A 22,828-nucleotide genomic window follows, 5' to 3' on the forward strand; every position below is an offset into this window, starting at 1 on the left:
ATGAAGCAATTTTTGTGCAGTGATCTTAAGGCTTCATTTACAGAGATGTGCAGTTTGATGTTCCTGAGAATAAGCGTGTAAACAGTAGAGTGTAACATGATGGACCACAGTCTGTCTGAGTTTATTAGATCTGGGTTTGCTGCTTCTGAAGCGTCTACCTGGCAGGAGAGGAGCAGACAGGGCATTGTCCAGGTGGGTGCATCAGTGGAGATGCATCTGGTCCTCCTCTGGACTCCATAATAGTAAAAATTATCTAGATAGCAAAGGTACAGATATCTGCTTGATGGAGACCAAGGAAGATGTTGTTGTTTGTAAGGAAAATCTCCTCCTATGAGCTCTGAGAGGATATTAGGGGCCTCCTTATCTAATGAATGTTATTTGGAAACATGAGCAGCTTTCTGCCTCAGAGATCACACGGCATGAGCAATCCTTCTGGCCTTGGAGGGCTGCAGGGTCTCCATGAGGAGTCTGCTGTGGAGCAGAAGTCCTGGACCTCCACTACCTCGTTTCTGGTTGATGGAGAACAACCGATGGATAAAAGCTTCTGGGTCCCATCGGAGGACATGTTGCTGTTTTTGTGTCATCAGAACAAAGAACACGTTTTTCCCGTTGATTCCCATGAAGCTGCAGCGCGTCTGAGTCACTGTGAGGAGATTTATTTAAAGTCTGGACTCAGTTTTCTGTGAGAGCTGTGACTTCCTGTCAGCGGAGCAGAGAGGCCCTGCAGGAGCGACACACACACACACACACACACACACACACACACACACACACACACACACACACACACACACACACACACAGTAATGAGCTGTAATTACACACAGCACCATGCTGTTATATTGACTTCCATAGTTAGCATTCACACACACACCTCGACAGCAGTTACATTTCTGACCTTACACTGCAATTAGCATGGGGCAAAAAGCTGCACACACACACACACACACACACACACACACACACACACACACACACACACACACACAGAAAATCTCAGGCGGCGTGTGTGCGTGCAGGAAGCTGCATGGTTTGTGGTGATAAAGCGGAGCTATGAACAATGTTTCTGCTGTGACACAAACGCTCAGAGCGAGTCGCCAGAAACGGCAGATCTCTTGATTACAGCCGCAGAAAAGAAGGAGGCAGAAAATAGAGAGACGCCCGAGATAAGGCCGAGCTGAGGAGAAGGGGAGGCGTGGCGGTTCTGGATCTGAGCCACCCGTTAGAATCCGATAGGAACAACGTGGATGAAAACCTTTTCACTGCTGCTGAACTACAGCTACAGAGCAGAGGAAATATAAAGATCTGAGGCCTGCAGAGCTGCAGAGGTCCTTCTGGGTTCTTCTGGGACCTCCTGGAGAGATTCTGGTGGGTCGGCCTGTCCTGGGAAGGTTCTCCACTGTTCCATGTTCTCTCCATGGGAGAACAATGGTTCTCACGGTGGTTCTCTGGAGTCCCAAAGCCTTAGAAATGGACCTGGAACCCTTTCTGGACTCTCAGAGACTTAGTTTCTCACTGACTCTCCGTAGATGCATTGCTTTTTGAGCCTTCCAGCCTACTTCATGTTGACAGACAGGTCCTCTTTAAGGGACACATCTGTAGAACCCTCAGCTGTTGGCATATTAATGAATAATATGTCATGTGAATGAACTCTACAGTTTTATGCGCATGAGGACTTCCTGTGGCGGATCTCCAGCCTTTGGACCAGACATGAGGGAATATTACATAAACTGATAACTCAGGTTGCTTTTATTACCAAAACCTCAGAGTTAATCAGCTAAAGTCATGATGGCAATCCAGGTTTACGTTGTCCGTTTGGAAAGTTTAAGAAGTGGAGAAACGGAGGAAATCAGAGGCAGGAATGTAAAGGTCAAAGGTCAGCCAGCTTCACTTATCGCTGTGTAAACACAAGGTTCAAAGGTCACCAGGGCGGCCATGACATCAATGCTTTGATCATAAACGATGATGTGAGAGGACGGAGCTTCCTGTTTGTGTGTGTGGACGAGTCAGTTTATCTGAGCAGCACACACACACACACACACACAGTAACACACACACACACACACACACACACACACACACACACACACACACACACACACACCGTGAGGAGAGCAGTCAATGACCCAAAGGGATCTTTGTGTGTTTCTGTCCAGTTTAGGGTTCTGTGGGTCGTTATCAGGCCCGTATATCCAGAAGCTGTTCTGGTGTTGGGTCAGTTACCGTGTTTACATTACACCATTTTTTAACCGTGCTGAGAACGGTGCGAGCTCGGTAACTGAGATAACTATCGAGTGTAAATGGATTACAAACTGAACTGAACTGAGCCAGACACAACCGGACTGTGCTAAATCTAGCCCAGTTCCATGCGTGGGCTCGGCCCGGTTCTTCTCTGGCCCGGTTCTCTGATAACAAAGAGCACATGAGCAGACGGCGTCATCTCCTCACAGTCAGCTGACATTTCAGACATTCATAATAATAATAGCTTCCTTACCGTGCCACACGGTTTCCAGAGATGATTCTGCTTAGCAGTGATGAACCTCAGCGTCTGTCCTTAATTCCTGCGTCTGTAAATCCTGATTGGACGTTCGTTTGTCTCATCCACGTCCCAAAAGCCGACTCTGTCAAGTAAATTCACCAAAAGTTGTCGTCTTCACCTGACTCTCCACAAGCAACGATGTGTCACCAAGCTTAACTGCCTGAATTTTACGGGCGCCGCCATTTTTATTTTCTTAAGTCCCTCCTTCAATCCCAGAGAGCAGCAGTACCGCAGATCGTCACTAGGAGGCGAGGAACCGTGCTAGCATGATGTGTAAACGGTCGTCAGAACCAAGCTTGGCACGGTTAACTGAACCAAGCTCGGCACGGTTAATTGAACCAAGCTCGGCACAGATCGGTTTTTTAAGTGTAGTGTAACTGATCTGAGCTCGGCATGGATCGGTTTAACAGGGCTGGTGTAAATAGGCTAATATCTGCTGCTCCTGTCGTTCCTTCATAACTTCTCCAGTTCTGACAGTTTATCTGAACCGTGGTCCAACCATGACAGCAACTCCGCCATCTTCCACAGATGGTTGTAAAGCCCCTAAGGTGCAGAATTTCTAACCTGAAACTTTTTTAGTTTTCGAGCTTTAATACATTTCTGTGTGAACGCGTTGCATGGCATCGTGCCACATTTCCAGCTGATTTTCACATTTTCAGTACGAGTTACCAGGACTGACAAAGACTCCAGGATAGGAGGCCAAACGACTTCAGAATAACTGAGAGGTCTGGCTGCCTGTCTGTGGCTGACCTTCAGTCCTTTTAGTTCTAGGAATCTGTCAAAGTTAAAGTTGACAAAGGGTTATAGACAACGCATGAAGATTTGTTGTTTAAATGTTAGAAGAGATGAAATGGACTCGGCCATTCTGAGCCGGCGGTGAGAAGCGTTTGGGAGGCGGAGCCTCAGAGGACCAGACGTCTGGCGGGAGAAACGGAGAGACGAGGACCGTCTTCTTCAGACCGGAGCTTGTTTCTGTTCTTTCAGGGCAGAAGCAGAAACTTGTTCATCAGTCAAACACTCGATGACAGCCAGGAGCGGCTCTCTTATTACTGTAATCACACGCAGAGGAATCCTCTCCACCTCCAAGTGTGTATTTAAAGGGAAATTCCACCTGATAATGGCGTCCACAGCTTGCTGCCTCGGGCCAAATGCTGCGTTTCTGGGACTAAAAGGCTCCATGCAGATGTGTCACTCTGAATTCAGCTTTATTTAACTGCTGCTCACGTTACTGATGACTCCTTCTTCTTTTAAACAGGTTTTAATCATTTTCCGCTGTTGGAATCAGATTTTTGTTCCAATTTATTTCTAAATTGACTCCATTCTGCTGGTGTTTTAAAGCTGTTCCTGATCTAGGACTATAAAGCTTCTGATCTGCATGCATCTGATCGCCATGTTTAACAGGGACAGAGTTATGAAACGATCCGTATCAAACATTAATGTCCTTCACTTCCAGACACAACACATTCTGTTTGTCATCCAGAAAATGACGTCAGATCCCAAACCTCCGGGGAAACACGGACCAGAACCGAGTTAATGTTTAGGAAAGTTGTTTTTCTTTCTATCTCAAAAGAACCAGATGAGACCAGTCAGTGCGTACAGCAGCCGATTAAAACAGGAGCTGCTGATTTAACTCAGCTTCTCTTCACAGTTTGGTTATAAAGTTTAGATTCACATGAAAAAACCTTCGTCTCACTTTAACGGGACGTTTTTTGTCACTTCTGCTCCTGTTTATTGCTCTAAATTTAAAGTCCTGTAACTTTCTCCAGAGAACACATCAATCATGAAATAATGGTAAATACATAAAGGCCGTGCTCAGCAGATTACCAAGAAGCTGAATATGTCCTTCTGATCATTAAACAGATTAAAATCAGAGCAAAAACCTGCGCCATCAGGGCTGCAGATAAAGACCCCAGAGACGCACCATCCTCCAGCTGATCAGATATTTTCTGCTATTCTTTCACCTCCAGGACAATTTTCATCCCTTTTATTAACACTGAAAATGAATATGTGACAGCTGGTTGAATTAATAGAGAATGCATCATAAATTATATGTAGAGAACAACAAAAACTAGACTATAAGTAAATAGTTAATATAAGTAAAGACCTTTACTTATATTAACTATGGAAGTTAATATAACAGCATGGTGCTGTGCGTAATTACAGCTCATTACTGTGTGTGTGTGTGTGTGGGTGGGGGGGGGGGGGCAAAGCTGTCAGCCTGCAGGTGTATCTATTAGCAGGTTTACCACTTCCTGTAGGTTAACTAGACCTGGTTTATCACTTAACCAAGTTCTTAGTATGCACCCCCTTTGTCTGCACTTGATTATGTACATTTTAAAGTTTATAGCACTGACCTTACTTGAAGAAGGAAAACAAAACGGTTGTATTTTCTGTCTAAACTTGGTCTAAATTTCTCCTGCACTTGGTTGTTTATATTATTTTAAGTGAATTTGACTTTCAAAGTTTACAAAAATCTAAAAAATGTCATTCAAACTGCATTTGCTTTGTTTTACTTTGTACTTTTTTATTACATTACTTGAGTACATCTATTTTTACAGTAATTTTCATACTTAAGTACAAGACATTTCAGATACTTTTACTCAGGTACTCAGTGACTTGGACTTTTACCAAAGTCATATTTTGGAGAAGTAACAATACTTTTACTTCAGTACTTTATAAAATACTGTATTGGACGATCTTTCTTGGCTTTTTAGGTCTGTGGGAATCATCTTATCTCCTGGTTGTCCCACATATCAATCATTCTGACGCACTAACATAACGGCGGTTCTGCTTATTGATTATTAGTTTCCTCTTGCTGACTCCACAAACTAACTAAACTAAGCTGCCAGTCTCTGCTTTTAATCAATATTTTGTTCTTTTAGTTAATTGGCTTAAAGTTTTCTTCAGGTTTTGATGGATTAAAACTCTGACCTTTAGAGGTTGTGGGTTTGAATCCAATCTGAATCACCATCTGACTTCATCTCTTCATTCTAAATCAGAATAGTTGTTAACAGAAACTACATTAACACGATGTTGCAGCCTCAGTGAAAAGTGGGACAGCGCTGAAATCTGCCTGATGCTGAACTGAGACACATCTGGTGCCTCACCCAGCAGTCAGTGGGCGGCAGGCGGCAGGCGGCAGGCGGCAGGCGGCAGGCGGCAGGCGGCAGGCGGCAGGCGGCAGGCGAGGGACTCTCTGCTCAGGTAGAAAAGGAATCCAGTGAAACTGAGCTTCACTGTTGGAGGTTTCTGAGAAACGTACGACTGTGGGCTGTGCCAGTTTATGAAAAGGCGGAAACAAAACAAGACTAACGTTTAACCACATCCTGCGTTTTTAAAACACACACAGATTTACCTCTGACTGTAAACTGTCTCCAAACGCCGCCGCCCTGAAACTGGGCGCAGCTCAATCAGCCAAACGTCCAAAAAGCACGGCGGTCTTCAGCGGGAGAAAGTGCTCAGGGCAGCCGTCCTCGAGCCAACGACAGGAAATCAAACTGAGGAGCAGATGTTTGGGACTCTGAGAGAAACTGACAGACGTCAGGGAGTCTGACGGTGATGGATAATCTGCAGCTGATGCTGAAACTCACGCCTTAGCATCCAGAGAGCCTGCAGACGGTGAGTAAAACCTTTCTGCTGCCTCTGAGCTGAAACTGCCCAGCTTCTCCCTCATCGTCGGCGTGTTTTCAGGTTTAAACGCGATCATGAAGGGGAAGTTTATCACACCGAAGGTTTGTTTCTTATTCTGAGGATCACAGGAACAAACAGACGTGTCTCAAAATGTAAAATATGTCAATGAAAGCATTCAATAAAGAGTCATAAACAAATCAGACAAGTTTTAGAGAAAAGTCAAAGTGTTGATTGTCAGGCTTGTACAGTGGTACCTACTGCTGTCCTGTAGGACCCAAACCTCAGTGGAGATCTTTGACGGGTTCTCTCCAGGTTCCTTGGCTGAGTGCCACCATGGCTGCCAGGTTAATTAATTAATTGACCTCAGGGTGTCAGATCTGGCTGTTCTGCTTGTCCCTGTGATTGGGGGGGGGCGCTTACTTATCCATGAGCCTGGGTATAGAAAACGGACGGATTCAGGCGTTATTAATAGAAGTCTGGAGAGAATACTGAAGTCTTGTTGCGGTTTTATTTGTTTCTGGGGTTCTGCCAGCAGAGGAACCACAGCCTTACCACCAGGGTCTCACCAAGGAGGCCAACTAGATGGTTTCACCTCTGTGGCCACCTCCCATAGAGGACTGAAGGTCAGCTTCTTCCCCACCATGGAGACAAAACTCAGCCTCACAGTGTCTTCTAGGCGAGGCTGTAGCTCGACCATAAACCTTAGTTCTCATCCAGGAGCCCCTCCAGGTTTATTTGACCTTAATTAATTTAACCTGACGGGACGGATTGGGAGTTCTTCTGTACAACAGCAGCCTGACTCTGCAGAAGGAGCAGAAAGAGTTTGCTGAGCTGGTTCATCTGACCATGCTGCCTCCGGTTGGAGGAGACCCTCTGCAGGGACAACATGTCGCTTCAGGTCCAGCTACACCTCCTGCAGGAGGAGCTGGGGAGAGTTAAGTCTGGTTCCATCCTCTCATCCAGCAGTGACAGGAGGAAACTTGATTTATTTACAATATGGAAACAAAGTTCAACTTCAGTGTCTCAAACACTAAAAACTGGTCATGTTTCCTGTTATTTCTGACCATGAAACTCTTTATGGCACCTTTTCATCATTTGGTCGGATGAGGACACCAACTCCTGCAGGAGTCTGGACCCAGTCCTGCTGGACCACAGATTGTGTCTCTGTTCTGTCTTCTCTAACATAGAAGGTACACCTGGTCTGGCGTTCTGTTAGCTGTGACATCATCAGCGGAGGCAGATCATCCTCTAATACCATCTACCATAGAAAGTACTCCTGGGTCAATGTGAGCTTCTGAGCTTTCTGTGTCTCTGCTCTGTCTTCTCTACCATAGAAAGTACTCCTGGGTCAATGTGAGCTTCTGTGCTTTCTGTGTCTCTGCTCTGTCTTCTCTAACATAGAAAGTACTCCTGGGTCAATGTGAGCTTCTGAGCTTTCTGTGTCTCTGCTCTGTCTTCTCTACCATAGAAAGTACTCCTGGGTCAATGTGAGCTTCTGAGCTTTCTGTGTCTCTGCTCTGTCTTCTCTAACATAGAAAGTACTCCTGGGTCAATGTGAGCTTCTGAGCTTTCTGTGTCTCTGCTCTGTCTTCTCTAACATAGAAAGTACTCCTGGGTCAATGTGAGCTTCTGTGCTTTCTGTTTGTTCCTCTGCTCTGTCTCTCTAACATAGAAAGTACTCCTGGGTCAATGTGAGCTTCTGAGCTTTCTGTGTCTCTGCTCTGTCTTCTCTAACATAGAAAGTACTCTGGGTCAATGTGAGCTTCTGTGCTTTCTGTGTCTCTGCTCTGTCTTCTCTAACATAGAAAGTACTCCTGGGTCAATGTGAGCTTCTGAGCTTTCTGTGTCTCTGCTCTGTCTTCTCTACCATAGAAAGTACTCCTGGGTCAATGTGAGCTTCTGAGCTTTCTGTTGTCTCTTGCTCTGTCTTCTCTAACATAGAAAGTACTCCTGGGTCAATGTGAGCTTCTGTGCTTTCTGTGTCTCTGCTCTGTCTTCTCTAAGCCCCAGTGGGTGGAGGCAGATGAGCGTTCACACTGAGCCTGGTTCTGGTTCTGCTGGAGGTTCTCCTCCCTGTTAAAGGGGAGTTTTCCTCTCCACTGTCGCTTCATGCATGCTCAGTATGAGGGATTGCTGCAAAGCCATCAACAATGCAGACGACTGTCCACTGTGGCTCTACGCTCTTTCAGGAGGAGTGAATGCTGCTTGGAGAGACTTGATGCAACCTGCTGGGTTTCCTTAGAGAGGAAACTTTCTCACCAACCTGGAGGATCTGATGGAGTCTGACTTTGGAAAGAACCCTGATGATGATAGGATGTGGAATTGGTGCTATAGAAATAAAATTAAACTGAATCTCAGCATCTCTACAGTTTGTGTTTGTTGTCGTCTGAACTCCTGAGACGTATCTGCAGCTGATTGTCCAGTTTAAGAGCAAACCTGCAGCTTTTCTCTCCTCCTTCAGAACCTGTGATCCCAGTGAAGCGGAGCAGGAGGCGGGTCGTGGGGAAAGCACATCCTTCCCGTGTGTCAGTTCAGAAGCAGAAAGGCGGTGATGCATGCTGGTTATCTGATCCCTGCCAGTTGTTTCTGTTGGTTTCGCTCTCTGCTGATACGATGGCGATGATGTGAGGAGGTCAGCACTCACCCATGTCAGCGCGGCGTGTAACTCAGAGGAGATGAAGTCATGGTGGTTAGAAAGCTGTCAGGGAGCCAGGACCGATAAGGGTCTGGCTGTTGATTTCACCCGTTTAAAGCAGAAGTGGTTAAACTGAGCGTGTCTGTTGTTGTGCATGGAGGAGGGGGGGGGGGACGTTACTGCGGACTGAACGACTGAATGTTTGCTGATAACAGCCGTGTGGAGCAGCTGTGCTTCCAGCCTTATTTAGCCATGGCATCCTCTCTGTCAACATTAGGGCCGGAGTCAGTCAGCGTCTGAGCGTCTGCTGCTATGAACTAACTCATCTCTGCGGCTCGCTCCCATTCTCTGTCTGCACACCAGCTTTTCAACATGCTGCCTCATATTAACACACTGCTGTGCTCATTGTGGGGAGACGGTTCAGAAAGGAAGGACATCCTCCTCTCTTAGCTGCTGTAATCTGATACTTTCACACTTTTTTTTTTTTAACGAGCATCGCCTTCAGGTTTGGGCTCTGCAGACTGCCGGGTGTAATAAAGTGAGAGGAAACAGCACCCAGGAGCTGCTGCTGCTGCTGCTGCTGCTGCTGCAGGTGCTTCTGCTTCCTGCACAGGAAACATGCAGCGTGGCGGCAGCAACAGCTTCATCCTCCTCAGGTTATCAGCTCGATGCAGAATGAAGAACCTCTCTCACCGATGAACGTTACGCTTCATCAGTCCTGATTCAGAATAAAATCCTAAATGTTTGCCTCCCTTAAACATTTTTCTGCAGCTTTAATCAGATTAATGGACTTCTATTGCTTCTGGCTCTGAAGTTCCAGTAAGTTTTCATGCAGACTAAAAGTTGTGTGAGAAGCAAAGTGCAAAAGTACTTTAAGGCATTTAACTGCTTGGTTTATTGGCTGCTGGCAGCAGTGGCTTCCATTACGGTAAGAACCTGTAGGTTTGCTGAAGTCGTGCACGTTCCACCGTGTGAGGAAAATGCTCTCGTTAGACGGCGTATGGAAAGTCCTCCTGCCAGGTTGTCTGGTATTTACACAGTAATGAAGGTTCTGTGTCAGTGAGGCTGTGCCAGCAGCCAGGCAGGTGAGGTGATGTCAGAGAGGGAACTGCAGGATTTAAGGGGATCTCTGGTCTGTGCCGCTGGTTTAAACTGAGGAGCACTGCAGGGCGAGGGGGGGGGGGGGGGGGGGGGGACCTCCCCAGCAGCATGAAGGGGAAGAGTTAGCCGGAGGTGATGTGTTGCTCCACTTCGCACGCTTCCTCTTCATCATGACAGATGGCACTTTGACTTCTTACTTTAATGATTGGAAAATTGCTGCCGTCTAGCAGGTTGTTGTCTTTTTCTGTTTCTCTCGGTCGTTCCTGGGGTTACCTGGGATACGAGCAGGTAAACTCTGGGTTCAGGTGTTTATGATGAAACGGTAGCAGCGTTCTCAGTTAGCTCAGTTTAGCAGATACTGACTTTTTACTGGTCTAACCTTTTACACGTCTTTGTCATTACTTTGAGGTTTTAGATTTAGTGTCTGGTCGCATTTCTTTTAGTTTTTAAACCCTGCCATGATTATGTGTTGGTGCGAGTTTCAGATGATGCACATGGTCCAGTAGTTTATTTAGCTGGATTTAAAGCTTCACATTTTAAACCTTCTTCTGTTGTTAAATCCCTGAACTCTAACAGCTGTGATCAGAAACACGTTTGGGGAGGAGTGATGCGCTTTTGACGCATTACACTCTAAGATTCTAGTTCATAGATTTAGAAAATGTCCCACATGTCTTCACCCTTCTGTCAACGCCATTTCCTCTCAGCATATTTCAATTAAAGGCCATTAGTGCCACTAAAATTAAAAAAAGAAAATATGTTCACCCAGGTTTAGTGTTTGGTTTTATTCTCTTTTAGTTTTCAAATTATTCTCATGTGCTGGTTTCACACGATGCAGATGATGCTGTGCTTTATTTTACATTCAGAAATCTCTTCTCTGTCTTCATTTGAATCATTTTAATTCAAGTAATTATGATACGAGACATGAGCACAAGCCGTTAAATGACAGCACAGACATTTTTATTTTATTCACTTTTCTCACAATAAACCTCTGTTTGGGTGTTTTTGAAAATGACAGATAACGTAGAAACGTTCTGAGATGCTAACAGGGATTTATTATATAATCAGGTTACTTTCTACACAAGGACTGACATCTCAGCTCATGCAGAACTGGAATGTTTTAGTATGAGGTTCCTTCGATGGACTGACTTTTGTCTCCGTGTCTCTGCAGCCGCCAAGCGTCCCTCCTCAGTCTCGTCTCTGAGTGGGATTGTGGGTAGGATGATGTCAGCTGGCGAGCGAGGAGCATCTTCGTCCTCCTGCACCTCCGTCAACACCGTGTGCTCGGACAGCGAGCGTCCCGTCTCCCTCTCCTCCTCCACCTCCTCCGTCTCTCTGCAGGATGCCTCTCACTCGTCCTCCTCTTCGTCCTCTTCATCGCTTCCGTACGGCACCGTGCCCGCCTACAACGCTTCCCTATCGTTGTCATCGTCCTCCACGCCGAAGCGGAACGGCTCCGACATCAGCCTGGACCTCACGCCGCTCGTGACGGCCAACAGCGGAGCGCCACCTACAGGAGGAGAAGGGGTCGCCAAGTCCGCAGCAGCAAACCACGCCCACAATGGACACATAGCCAATGCGGCGGCAGCGATGTCAGCAGGGGCCACACCCAGGCGGCTTTCCAGGCTGGAGAGAGTCATCCTGGAGATCGTAGAGACGGAACAGGCCTACGTCAGAGATTTAAAAAGCATCGTGGAGGTAAGAACCGCTGAATCTGATCTTCCTCCGTCACTAACGATGCACACCTGAACTAACCTGAGCTGAGCTGAAGAAAGTCTCTAGAAAGCTCTGATTCTACAATGCGTGTAGGGACAGTTATATTATATTATTTTATTTAGTGAGAGCTTAGCTAGTGTGAAAAGCTGCAGCTACTGTTTAGCTCAGCGCTCACCGACCTTTTTCAAACCGACAGCCACTTCATTGGTACTGACCTTAGAACTAGAAGAGTCAGCGCTCACCAATAAACATCTTTGCAATGTTCTTCTCTGTTGAATATTGCCACTTTTAAATCTTTATAAATGCAAATGTGATTACAAAAGTAGAGCAACAGACTAAAATAACATTTTAGCTGCAGCTCACCGGAGGGTTGTGCTAGTTTTAGAACGGGTTGAGGGCCCCATATGTGGTTCATGTGGGCTACCTGGCGCCCGCGGGCCACATGTTTGTGACCCCGGGTTAACACATTTAACATCAGCGCATCTGGAGCTCCCTTCCTGATGGATTCCTAGAACCAACACGGCTGTGCATCTTAACCACAGCACCAGCCTCTGGTCAGACAGGCGAAACACGAATTTAAGTCTCAGGACCAGATGTCACTGGATAAAAACTATAATTCATATTGAAGAAAATCCATAAATAGTGAGTGCCAGAATCTTATGTTGGCCAATAAAATGTGTTTTATGTGTCTTCAGCGGTTTGTATGCGACATCGGATTGGTTTAAAGAAATCCTTTATTCCAGTTTGGAAGGAAAAATTCTTAATCCCGGCACTCTGGGCTCTGATTGGACAGAAAACAGGAAGTCCTGCAACGATGGAAGGAGACAGAAAACCTGCCGTTTGATTTTCCATGATTGTCTTTGTGGAACTGTATTGCAGGTTTTCTTTTATTTCATAAAAACAAGAAAATCACTAACAAAATCTCATAGCTGACTCCATTCCAAATGCTTGGTGCTTCAAAATTATTTTAAGGAAACAGGAGAATACGTAGATTTTGACACATTTTCAAGATTCTCTATATGCCAATAATATTTATGAACATCTGCTGCCTTGTTGTGATGATGGTAGTTTGTAAAATCATTTCAGAAGACGATTCAACCTGAGTCCTGCATTCTGAGCATCAATATCAGAAATGTTGCTGCATTAGATGAAAAACCTTTAAACATTAATGTACTGGTGTGAAAGTCAGAAAACTGTGTGAAAAGTGAAAGTGAAACTGATTAAAAGTGCTTTAACCCTAACCCTAAGCCTTCAGGCCTGTTGAACCTTGTTTACCTGCATCACCACCACCCACCCCCCCAACCTAACAAATTTAACACGTTAATAACGCGTTAAAGCTGACAGCCCTAATCTAAAGCATTAAAAGCTCCATTGCATTAGAAAATTTGCTCTGGCCTCAGATGACATTCATCATGGTTTGTCTCACACTTTACCTCCAAGTTTAAAGTAATCTGCTTTATACCACGACTAAAGCATCTAAAGCGTGTGACTTTTTCCTTCTTCCTCGTCTGCTGCCATTACTGCTTTCTTCTTCTTAGTTCATTTGCAGTTGGTTAAGAAACTAAACGGTGGTTTAGCTCCACCAACAGGATGTGGAACAGGAGATTAAACAGAAAAACATAGATTCTCTCCCCTGACTTAGTTCCCCTTAAAATGGGCTCAGACAGTCATTTACGGTCCGTTCCTGGTTTGAATAGTGCATGACTACTGGAATCAGGGGTGAGGGATTCACAGCATTCTGCTGCGTCAGGAGCAACACATAATTTAGCTTTGACCATTTCCACATCTAACAATTAATACATTTCAGCGCTTTGTTAGTGCCTCCAAAGGCTCAGATAATTATTAGCCAAATTATTCACAAAGAAGACCATTCTGTAAGTTTACCTTTCAGTTTAATCCTGTTGGTACGTGATCGTTAGCACAGACAGAGTAATGTTTAATGAGAGGATTTCATGTTATTATTGGCTGATTTCTGCAATGCTTGATCAGTAGGCGTGTAAATGCTGCAGCAGGACCTCAGATGTTTGGTAAGACTCATCCTGAGGCGTCTACCTTCATCAAGCTATGTTGTTTTTATCGTTTAATCCTGCTTTGCTGCTTTTCTGCAGCATAACTGCCCATAACTCAGCGCTTCGCTTTAGCTGAGGAACATTTCAGGACTTTGAAGTTGCTGCTGAGTTACAGAATTCATTTGTGAGGGGAAGAACCAGCGTTGGTTGGTGCAGTTGCATCTCATCCTTCATTGGCCCAGGTGCAGCGGCTGTCTGCTTGGAGTGTGAAGCATCCTTTTGAAGTAAAGGGGAGAATTTACTGCAGCTTTCATCGTCTGCCATCGCTCACAGAGACGGAGAGCTGGGCTGTCGTCGGCCGTCTGTCAGCTTCTCCTCTGCAGAGGACAAACCTCCTGCTCTCCTTCTCATCACCACGTCTCTCTGGCTTTGCTGGCAAATACTTCCTGTGTCTAGTTGTCGTCCTGTTCAGAGGTCACTTTCACAATCACATGTTCAGCTTTATATGTAGCTTTCAACAAATCAGCTGTGTTATTAGAAGATTTAAACAGTGCTGTGCAAACTTCTGACGTTTTCCCTTCTCGTCTCCAGACTTCCTGACGGTTTTCACATTTTTGCTGCTTTTCGCTCATTTTCAGGAAAATATCTTTGCGTTAAGCAGCGTTGCCTCAGATGTGTGAATAGTTCATCTCACAAAAACTGAATTCTGTAGGATCTTTGTTAGCCACAGACTGAAACAAAAACTATTTCAGCTCCAGCAAGCTTATTCTCAAAGAGATGCCAGCTTTCCAGAGACGATCATCTGAAGCTTTTTACATCTGTGTTTTATTTTCTACACAGCGTGTAAAACGTAGTGAGACTATCGGTTGTGTTGCACTTCATCTATCCTGGAAATAAATTAGTGTTTGTTAGAGAAGCGCTGCAGCTGTTGTTGTAGCAGAAATGCCGTGTCTTTAAATCCTGCATGGGGTTTGCATGTTCTCCTCATGCATGTGTGGGTTTTCTCACTAGCTTTAGCTTACGGTAGCTTAGCGGTGTCACCGTCAGATGTTAGCATCTACACAGGATGAATGTAACGTCCCTCAATGTTCATAATTGCAAAAACAGAGAAATTTCTCCTTCCTGTCTTTAAAAATTATGTCTTTTTTAATTTTTTAAACGGCACATTCAAAAACGGCTGGATGGAGAAGAATCACATTTTTATTTTATTATCTCTGTAAATGTTTTTGAGGAGTATTTTGGTTTACGATAAGATAACTAGCTTCTGTGTCACGTTCATTTGAGCGTACGTTATCCACTGTCAGAAAAGTTAGCGTAATTCTTGCTTGGTAATCTGTTGTGTAGCCGTAAAATTATACTTTGATTCAGTTTATCCTGCACCGCACATTAAGCAAATAAACTAAAACTAAATAAAATGAAGAGATTACGTAAAAATATAATGTTTTTTTAATGAGCACCTTTGTCATGCAGTTGTCAATGAAAAATAAATAAAAACGATCTGTTCTCCCTTCCTGTTAACGCATCTACATGACAACGTTGAACACAACACTAGTACTAACGTTACAAACGATGTAATTTCACCACCACACCACTAGTTGGCGGCATATTGTCAGAAACATGTGACTAAAAGCTTCCTGCCATAAAAGGCTCCAACACTAACGGCTCTCATCCTCGCACGTTCTTCATCCGCCCGGACACGTTTGTGTAAAGCTCAGTTTTTACGACCGAGCCTCCAGAGTCGCGCCGTAAACTGCTTCACATGGAACTGCGTGACAATGACAAAACTTTTTCATTTTCACCCAAAAATGTTGCTGTGTGCAAAGAGCCTAATTTACCATGCCAGGATTCCAGTGTCCCGGTGTATTCCTGGCAGCGGGGGGGTCTGGCAGCAGATAGGTGCATGTTTGCCTGTTTGTCCTGTAATGCAAGCTGCTCTCTGCAGTTTGAGGCTGAGCTGAGGTCTGGTTTTGATTGAGGCTACATGATGTCAGGCCCACTTGGAATCTGAACCAATAACCATAATAGGCCTGTGTGTGTTGGTGTGTGTAGTCACAAAACAGACACGCAGAGAGAGGAAAAGAGCGGCCGGGTGAAAACAGCTCCTCTCCGTCACTGCCGATCCCCTACAGACTCGTTTTTCTTTTGAAGAAGTTCTCATAAAGTGCAGCTCGACTGCCAGCAGGCTGAGATCACGCCACCTGGTTCAGCTCTTCTCCTTCACCGTCGGCCTCGCTCCCCAAGAAACTGCTGAACTAAGATCTTCTGGAGAGAAAGCTGACTGTGACTGTGAGGGGATCACACCGCTGACCTGCAGCCAAATGGGACAGGAAGCAGAGGGGGAGAAACGGAGCTAGACCAAGGGGGAAGGGAGCGACGGAGGGGAGAGGTGGGATGGGGTCTGAGGACCAAGAGCAAATAAAAACCAGAGCCACGTCATGTTCAAGAGAGGCAAAGGAAGAAAAGAGCACAACGAGGAGGCTGTAGATGGAATAATAAAACAAGAAAAATATATTATATCAAATACATGAATGCATTTAAAATATGAATATGTATGTAAAAAGTAAAGTCTGGTTCCATGTGGTAAAGAGCTTCTAATCTGCAGCTTTAATGGTAAAAAGAGTTTAAATGCAAATCAGGAAGTCAGGATGTTTAAAGAAGGAAAATTTCACATTTATTATCTAATGGTTTTTTCAGCCAGTAGAGGGCGATAAAATGGGAGCTATCGGTTTTTTCCTTAAAGCCCCAGTGTGTGAGATTTTTACCCATCTAGTGGTGCGCTGAATGAACTGATTAAATTAACTTACCTGTCCAGCAGAAAGCTGCAACCTCAGCATCCGTTTTAAATCCCCGCTCCCTCATGAATTATCTCCACCTGGTAATAATAGCTGCGCAGATATAGACTCTCATTTTCTCCCAGTTATTACTGCTTTTTCTTTTCTTGGTTAATTTTTCTCTTCCCTCTGGCTGGGCAGAGAGTACGGACGGTCCTCCATTTCAACAGAAAATGACAAACAGATGATCTACGGTCGTCTTTGCTTGTTTCTTCTCCTCCACTGACTTCACGTCTTCATATAGGAGACAGATAAGGAAAACGCATAATGCTGACAAGTTTGTCCCCTTTCAGCTACTGTAATCAGAAATTGTGACGCAACATGGCGCCTCCCAATGGTGCCATTATGTATTTATAAACTACTAATTCTAAGTAATAAGAACGATTTCATTAGTGATGTGAGGTTATTAGACTTTGTCAGAATATGTATTTATAAAAGCAATGCTTGATTTTTGCTAATTGAAAGCCTAATTAGTTACACACTGTCCCTTTAATGAAGTCGGACAGCATGAAGGCATGTTAGCTTTAGCAGCTCTTCACCAGATCTACTGATGCACTCAGACCAGTTGCTAAAATCTTCAGCGGTCTCTTGCCTGCTTCATGCTGCTGTGAATAATCTCTTTAATCCAGCCGGGCTGCCCGGGAAAGCAGAAGCTCAGAACTAGATGCCCAGCATCCTCCATACATCCTCCAGGTCCTCCTGTCCTTAACTTCACCCTCAACTGCAGCCAAAATAAAGTTAACTCACATCAAGCAAAGGAAGCTGCTCTCGAATTTAAACAGCAGGTCAGGTGGGAACTCTTTTAAAAATGGACGGATGTGATCCAGCGACCCAAGAGAATCAGCTAGGGAATATAAGAGAATTAAAAAATTTAGCTACGCCTTGTCGGCAAAATTAATGTGAGTTATTTTTCATTATTAAAGCGTCTGCTGGACTCTGGCCCTACAAACGTTTTCACTCCACGGGTCGCAGCTCTAAAATGCAGACGACCGTATTCCTTATGTGGCAGATAAGCCGGTCCTGTAAACTTTGGTCTGCAGCGGTTCCTGATCACACAGCGGCTGAACCACGTTGCTGATAACGTGAAGCGGTCTAAAGAGCTGTCCACTGATCAGACAGAGAAAAGTAACAGTCCTACTGTAAAGTAACGATTGTCTCCTGATAAACTCCTCAGAGCGCCTCCTGGTGGTTATAAAACTAAACTTCATGACTTCAGGGCTGAGCCTGAACTCACCAAGAACCGCCTTCCTGAGGGAAATCGGCTACAGTGAGACTTAAAGTTGATGCTGTGGCAGCGCTGGAACCCACAACCTGAAGGCGTCTTCTCCTGCAACACTGGCCTCCAGGCGGTCAATTTTTAGTTTTCTACTATAGAAAAGGGATGGATCTGTTGTTTGTCTTATCGCTCATCCAGGTCGTTGTGTTTTATACTCAGATAATGTATTAAAAAATCTGAGAAACACAAATTCAATTCAATTCAATGTTATTCAGATAGCACCAATTCACATCCCATCATCATCATCTGAAGGTCTCTCTCCAAAGTCAGCTTCCATGAGATCCTCCAGGTTGGTGAGAAAGTTTCCTCTCTAAGGAAACCCAGCAGGTTGCATCAAGTCTCTCCAAGCAGCATTCACTCCTCCTGAAAGAGCGTAGAGCCACAGTGGACAGTCGTCTGCATTGTTGATGGCTTTGCAGCAATCCCTCATACTGAGCATGCATGAAGCGACAGTGGAGAGGAAAACTCCCCTTTAACAGCGAGGAGAACCTCCAGCAGAACCAGAACCAGGCTCAGTGTGAACGCTCATCTGCCTCCACCCACTGGGGCTTAGAGAAGACAGAGCAGAGACACAGAAAGCACAGAAGCTCACATTGACCCAGGAGTACTTTCTATGTTAGAGAAGACAGAGCAGAGACACAGAAAGCACAGAAGCTCACATTGACCCAGGAGTACTTTCTATGTTAGAGAAGACAGAGCAGAGACACAGAAAGCTCAGAAGCTCACATTGACCCAGGAGTACTTTCTATGGTAGAGAAGACAGAGCAGAGACACAGAAAGCTCAGAAGCTCACATTGACCCAGGAGTACTTTCTATGTTAGAGAAGACAGAGCAGAGACACAGAAAGCTCAGAAGCTCACATTGACCCAGGAGTACTTTCTATGTTAGAGAAGACAGAGCAGAGACACAGAAAGCTCAGAAGCTCACATTGACCCAGGAGTACTTTCTATGTTAGAGAAGACAGAGCAGAGACACAGAAAGCTCAGAAGCTCACATTGACCCAGGAGTACTTTCTATGTTAGAGAAGACAGAGCAGAGACACAGAAATGTTATCACAAAATATTTTTTCTAACATTAAGGTTTTGATACTGATGGAGAATAATCACAGCCTGCAGCAGGGAGAGGCCGACAGGAAGTCCGGGTCTTGGGTTCTGACCCGCAGCCTCCTGCACTGATCCCGCTCTCTGGTCCGTCTCTGCTTCCTGTTTGACTTTAATCTGCGGCTCGTTGACCTGAAGCTCTGCGGCGTGGTTTCCTGCTAACTCTCTGAGCTTCAGGTTGAAAGTTCAGCTTTTGCCCTGCAGCTCAGAGGCAGACAGCGAACCCACGACCGTCACACAGGTAGCGATCTAAAGCTGGAAACAAAGGTTAGTTTTCAGTGTGCTGGACCTCCTGCTGCAGGAAGAAGAGCTGAGATGGAGAGACGGGACTCTGAAGGTCGACTGGTTCCTGTCAGAACCTCTCAGCCTGAGTTCTGCAGTACAGGAACAGCAGGAGTTTCCCTCATTTTCCTGACATTCCTAATAATCAGAGTCCAAACAGCAGGAACGTTCCTTCCCAGAACGCGTATTTATCTCAGCTCCGCCGTCTGTCTCTGCAGGACTACCTGGGCTGCATCATCGACTGCGGCGCCCTGCCGCTGAAACCGGAACAGGTCAGCACGCTCTTCTGCAACGTCGAGGACATCTACGAGTTCAACAGGTGGGTCCCCCGCCGCTCCTCTTCCTCGCTGAGCTTCGCCGGTTCAGACGGTCCTGGGGACTCTGGGTTTGCCCGCAGGCTTTACATGTAAATCAGAATTTATGAATCTGTAGGAATCGCTGCAGAGAGCAGGCCTTCCTGTAGAAATGAGTCTTTTAGAAAGAAGGCATTCAGATGCTGACACCCTGAAGGTTTGACCTCCATCAGGTTTTCACAGCAACAATCTGAGGCTGAAGCTCATCTGCCGGGTGGTGAACCATCATCTCTGACGAAGAAACCTGGTTGTGAAGGAATCAGTCGTAGATGATTTTGACGTTTGGCATCAGATTAAAGGAAATCCAGAGCAGAGAAAGTCGGAGCTGAACTCAGCAGCTGTTTGTCCTGCAGGAAACCAAAGATCAGCAGCAGTAACTCAGGCTTTCATAATCCAGGATTCTGGTTTATTCTGTGCCAGCAGCATAGCCTGTAGGGGGCAGTGTTCTGGTCTCAGATGTTCACATTTCCCTCAGTGATGGACCCGTCCGTGAGGTTTTACAGTCTGAATCTGTGGGGCTGGACACCAGGATGCTCCCTGAGGGACGGGCTAGATGCAGGAGACGCACTTCATTAGAATACATGCTGTAAAGATAATAACGATGATTAATACGCTGATAATGATGAGATCATTGAGAGAGAGAGAGACACAGAGAGAGAGAGAGAGAGAGAGAGAGAGAGAGAGAGAGAGAGAGAGAGAGAGAGCGCCTGGGAAGGAAGTTGGTGAAATGTGTCACTCCTCCTCCTCCTCTTTGCTTTCACACTTCCTTTGTGTCGACTCCAACACCCCCCCCCCTCTCTCTCTCTCTCTCTCTTTCTCTCTCTCTCTCTCTCTCTCTCTCTCTCTCTCTCCAGCAACAATGTGGAGCACAAACACACAGTTTTCATTCCATTCAGCTTCCTGCCGCCGGTTCTCATGGGAAATAATGCCTGAGAAAGAGAGAAAGGCTCCTTATTTGACTCTGAAGTCAATAGTTTTACAACAGCCCCCCCCCCCCCCCCCCCTTACACACACACTGTACCAGATGGGCAGACACAGCAGTGCCAGGAAGACTGTACCTCATCCAGCATAGCTCAAACATGACACCACTCAGCTCTGCTGCGCTTGAAGCCAAAACTGCCTCATTTTTTCTGACATAAGCGATTCAGCGGAACGCGCTTCAGGAAAGTTAGCTGGTGGCTTTAACCCACGTTTGTGGAGCTTAGGTTCTCCGACAGAACAGGTTCCCTGGAAGCGGGCGGTGTGAGGGTGGGATGCACGTCGTACGCTGTCCTGCCATGATGAGTGAGGGGGGGGGGGGGGGGGGGGGTCTGTGGGCGACAGGTTCCCCTGTGATGAAACCAAGCAGCAACAATGACACACCAGTTTTCCACAAACACAGAAAATGTTTTGCTGAGGATTTTTTTAGAAGCTGCTGGCTGCATCATGCAGTTTAGGGCGGAGCCTAATCTTTTTAACATTTGGCCCCGCCCACTACTCACAGTCAGAAAGAAAGTACACCCTCTAAATTCACACCACAAATAGTAAACTCTTTATCTGATTCTAAAGTCAGTTAAACTTAACCTGAAGTGGACAAAATAATAAAGATGCACGATGGAAAAATATTCAGTGATAACCTGGTAATGTAATGTTCTGACGGGACAGAGAAGAACCAGACAGGTGCATGGTGAAGATTTTAATCATGAAATTAATGTCAGGCAGAGCATCAGGCTTCCTGACAAGAGGATTACTGAGGGAGGAGTGGAGAATGACGCTGAACGCAGAGAATCAGTCAATCAGGGGATGATGGGGAGCAGCAGAGGCAGAAGGACAGCAGGGAGGCTGAGGGAGGGAGACTAATTAACTTTAATGGAGCTGAGCTAAGGCGACATGAGGAGCTCGTTACTTACGCTCAGCTGTGGTCGTGTTTCTGCACATCTGCAGGGCGGTGTCCTCTGCAGGAACGCTTCATCACCTTAATGACACTTTATTCTACGGTCAGGCTTCATTTCTATAGAGACTCGCCTCTGAGACGCTCATCAGTGCTTCAGGTCACGTTGTGTGACCCGGCCAGCCAGATTGATCGTGTGTAGCAGCCTACGTTCTGCGACTGCTGCTATCACATTCGTCTGGGGAAAGACGGGACGTTCAGCAGAACTTTAAGAGCTGATTGGACGAGGCGACACCTAGTGCCCGCCTACCAAAGGTTGGTTTTAGCCAATCACGATGTCAGATTAAAACGTAAGCAGCACTCTTCATGAGAAATCAGCAGGGGCCTTGTTTGTTTCCTCCTGCGCTGACGTGTTGGTTCAACCGCTCTTGATTTCATTGCACCTGTATGTCCCGCCTTAAACCACAATACTGCAACGTGATTGGCCCGAACCAATTTTGGTTTGGAAACAAATGGCTGTGTTGTGGCATTATGCATGGTTTAAAGTTATGTAATGTTTAATAAATAACTCTGTTAGGTATTGTCTGGTGAATATCAACCCAAACAGCTGATATCAGGACAGTAGTTGAGAGGAATGATTCGAGCACTGACAATCTTTTAACAGCAAACTCTGCACACATAGAATAAAGGAGTGACAACTTCTATTCAAGTTGAAGAATTTATTTACAGAAATAAATTAACATCCAGAGAACATCACTATAGAATGCTGTTTATCTGAATTAACATTATATTTCAATCAACATATCCTTGTGAAACTAGTGAAACTTAACTAAACTGCTAAGCAAAATGAAGATAAAAAGAAGTTAGATGTCACTGTAGCGGACGATCAACCAGAAATGACGCATCGGTGCGTGTCCTGGCCTTGTTTAAATCACCACATTAAATTCATCCTATTGTTACATGAAACACAATTAAATTGATAATGTTCCCTATTAATGCTGTATGTAACGTTATCCAACGATGGCGGAGTGAAACCAAAATAAACGTTATGTTTGAAACGATCCCATCAGCTCTGACCTGCTTCCCACAGCATGATGCTGCCGCCACCATGTTTTAGTGTATGATGTGTTCAGGGTCAACACAACACAGCGTAAAGGCAAATACTTTTGATTTAGGTCTTCTCTGATAATCTTCTTCCACTTGCTCGTGATAGACTACAGTCAAGACTTCTTGTGGGTTTCTTTCAACAATAACCTTCTTCTGGTGGCAGACCAATCAGAATCCAGGAGATCCCTGCAGACGTGGGGCGCGGGTAAAGAAAGATGTGCAGCCGTGTCATGTGACCTGCTCCCTGTGCCAGCAGCAAACCCAGCCTGGCTGTACATGCGCCCCTTCTAATAACGCCCTGGGCAACTGCCCATGTGGCCCTTCTCCCAAACCGGCACTGGTCCTGAGGAGTTCAGCGGGAGCAGATGCACTGTGATAGCTG

General features: G+C 45.5%; 1 protein-coding gene across 5 annotated transcripts in view; it reads left to right on the plus strand.

Moving 5' to 3' along the window:
* plekhg2 (pleckstrin homology domain containing, family G (with RhoGef domain) member 2) overlaps positions 1 to 22,828 on the plus strand; it is an 84,282-nt gene that overhangs the window by 18,338 nt on the left and 43,116 nt on the right. For all 5 annotated transcript variants that reach the window (XM_036131485.1, XM_036131486.1, XM_036131487.1 and 2 more), the window contains exons 3-4: positions 11,074 to 11,600; positions 19,335 to 19,435. In XM_036131485.1, coding sequence (XP_035987378.1) covers positions 11,074 to 11,600; positions 19,335 to 19,435 — 628 coding nt within the window. The remainder of the gene's footprint in view (positions 1 to 11,073; positions 11,601 to 19,334; positions 19,436 to 22,828) is intronic.

This window comes from Fundulus heteroclitus, unplaced genomic scaffold (genome assembly GCF_011125445.2).
Source record: "Fundulus heteroclitus isolate FHET01 unplaced genomic scaffold, MU-UCD_Fhet_4.1 scaffold_44, whole genome shotgun sequence".
In the NCBI taxonomy this organism is placed as follows: Eukaryota; Metazoa; Chordata; class Actinopteri; order Cyprinodontiformes; family Fundulidae; genus Fundulus; species Fundulus heteroclitus.